Source organism: Sinocyclocheilus grahami, unplaced genomic scaffold (assembly GCF_001515645.1).
Source record: "Sinocyclocheilus grahami isolate Dianchi unplaced genomic scaffold, SAMN03320097.WGS_v1.1 scaffold3268.1, whole genome shotgun sequence".
In the NCBI taxonomy this organism is placed as follows: domain Eukaryota; kingdom Metazoa; phylum Chordata; class Actinopteri; order Cypriniformes; family Cyprinidae; genus Sinocyclocheilus; species Sinocyclocheilus grahami.
Window position 1 is genome coordinate 25406 of NW_015508417.1, and position 1884 is coordinate 27289.

Sequence of the window (1884 nt, forward strand, 5' to 3'; positions counted from 1 at the left end):
GCTTGATCGGTGCATATTTCTCTCCTGATTCAGACGAGACCACTTGATGGATATCTATTATGGGTAGAGGACTTTTTTTGGATGAACCTTCCTTTTTGGATTGTAAAACTAATATGCTGATTTGTTACTAAAGAAACTTTTCTTATTATCAATGTTGAATTTGATACATACTTGCTGAAAAAGAGTGTTAATTCTTAAAAATAAGTCATACTGACCCCAAATTTGAATGGTAATGTATGGAATGAGGTTGTGCCACCTTTAAATCTAGCCTATTATACATAAAGAGGATTTGATGTTCAAGGACAAATGGTTGAGGTATGGATGAGCTCAGCTCAGCATAGGACAAGGTGTCTGATTTCCAACCACTGATCTCCGAATATCAGAGGAGCTTCAGAGGAAAAAAAACCTGTGGTACATAGTGTTCTCAAAGCAAACTATCATTCATTCAGCTGTTACCCTGATACATCCTGAGTTACAGCATCCTAAAACTCTATAGTATCACTTCTGAGTTATCATCAGCTACAATTAGTTACCAAATAAAGGAAAAAGGCTCTTTTAACACATTTCACCAGAGGTTTCTTTGAAGCTCTTTCTAATTCCTTCTTTTCTTCTCCCTCAGTCTCAATAAAGTCTTACTGCGCTCTGTTCAGGCTTCCTGCGCAGACTTAAAACTGGACATATCGTATTTCCTCTTTAAAAAGCAGTTATTGTCCTCCGTAAAGATATTCATCAGTTTGAAAAACAGTCCTGCCGTTGTGAAGGGCTGCTGGATTATCCGGCAAGAACAGGTGGGTTTTTATTAAAGCAAAGGAGGAGCCAGTCCAGACTAGACAAGATGTATGTGTTGAAAATCTCAGATGGACAGACAGACAGAGCAAGAGAACAGACAAGTGTTAACATGGCGCTGTTCACCACTAAGTTTGTCCAGAGAGCTTCGCTCTTTGTGTCCTTCGGAGGTTTAGTCACAACCATTATTACAACCTTTCTGCCACTATGGAAGACGATGAACTCGGATCTGAATGAGATGGAGAACTGGTATGAGGGTCTCTGGCACATGTGTATCTACACAGAGGAAGTTGGCATTCACTGCAAAGCCTTCGAGTCTTTTTTAGCCCTTCCACTAGACACTTTAGCTTCACGGGTTCTCATGTGCATTTCCATCGCGACGGGATTCCTCGGTGTGGCGGCTGCTTTTTTCGGACTCCAAGGTGTTGAGATTGGTGCCGGGCGGGAGAGGATGAAGAGGACGCTGCTCATCCTCGGTGGAGTGTTTATCGTTGTGTCGGGGATCACGACCCTTGCACCTGTTTCGCTAATGGCGTACATAATGGTAGTGAAGTTCTGGGATGAGAATCTTCCGGATGTGATGCCCAGGTGGGAGTATGGAGAGGCCATGTTTTCTGCCTGGTTTGCTGGACTTCTTTTAGTTGTTGGAGGGGCTTTTCTTTTTGTTGCTGTTTGCATGGGCGATCATGAAGCAAAGCTGCGAAGTAAAATTCTCGCTCTCAATCAAGAACAACGCCCGAGAACTCAGCATTACAGCATTACAGAAATCATATAGCTTAGATTTCATCTGAAGGCTGGAAATATTCACTCGGCTTTACTAAACAATCATGCCAGCATGCCAGACTAATATCGAATTTGTTTTAATCAGCGTTGCAATTGCATCAGAGGAGTTACTTGCATGGCGATTTTTCATATTTATTCATCCCCTTGAGAGCTAAATTATACTTTTAGTAATGCTTCAGTTCTTTTACATAAGAATCAATCTCTGCAGACTTGAGAGATTTGTGAGCTGTCATCCTAAAGAATACTAAAACTCTCAAAATCATTTTTGTAAGGGTTGCACGGGGTGGCAGCAGATTTATTTGCACTGTTGATGCA

The 1884-nt window shown here is 41.6% G+C and overlaps 1 protein-coding gene across 1 annotated transcript; it reads left to right on the forward strand.

The window, feature by feature from the left end:
- The first annotated feature begins 877 nt into the window (after positions 1–877).
- Positions 878–1561, forward strand: LOC107576154 (putative claudin-24). Its single transcript, XM_016262398.1, has one exon. It carries the CDS (start codon positions 899–901, stop codon positions 1559–1561), a length of 663 nt encoding a protein of 220 aa, XP_016117884.1. The 5' UTR covers positions 878–898.
- Positions 1562–1884: the final 323 nt, after the last annotated feature.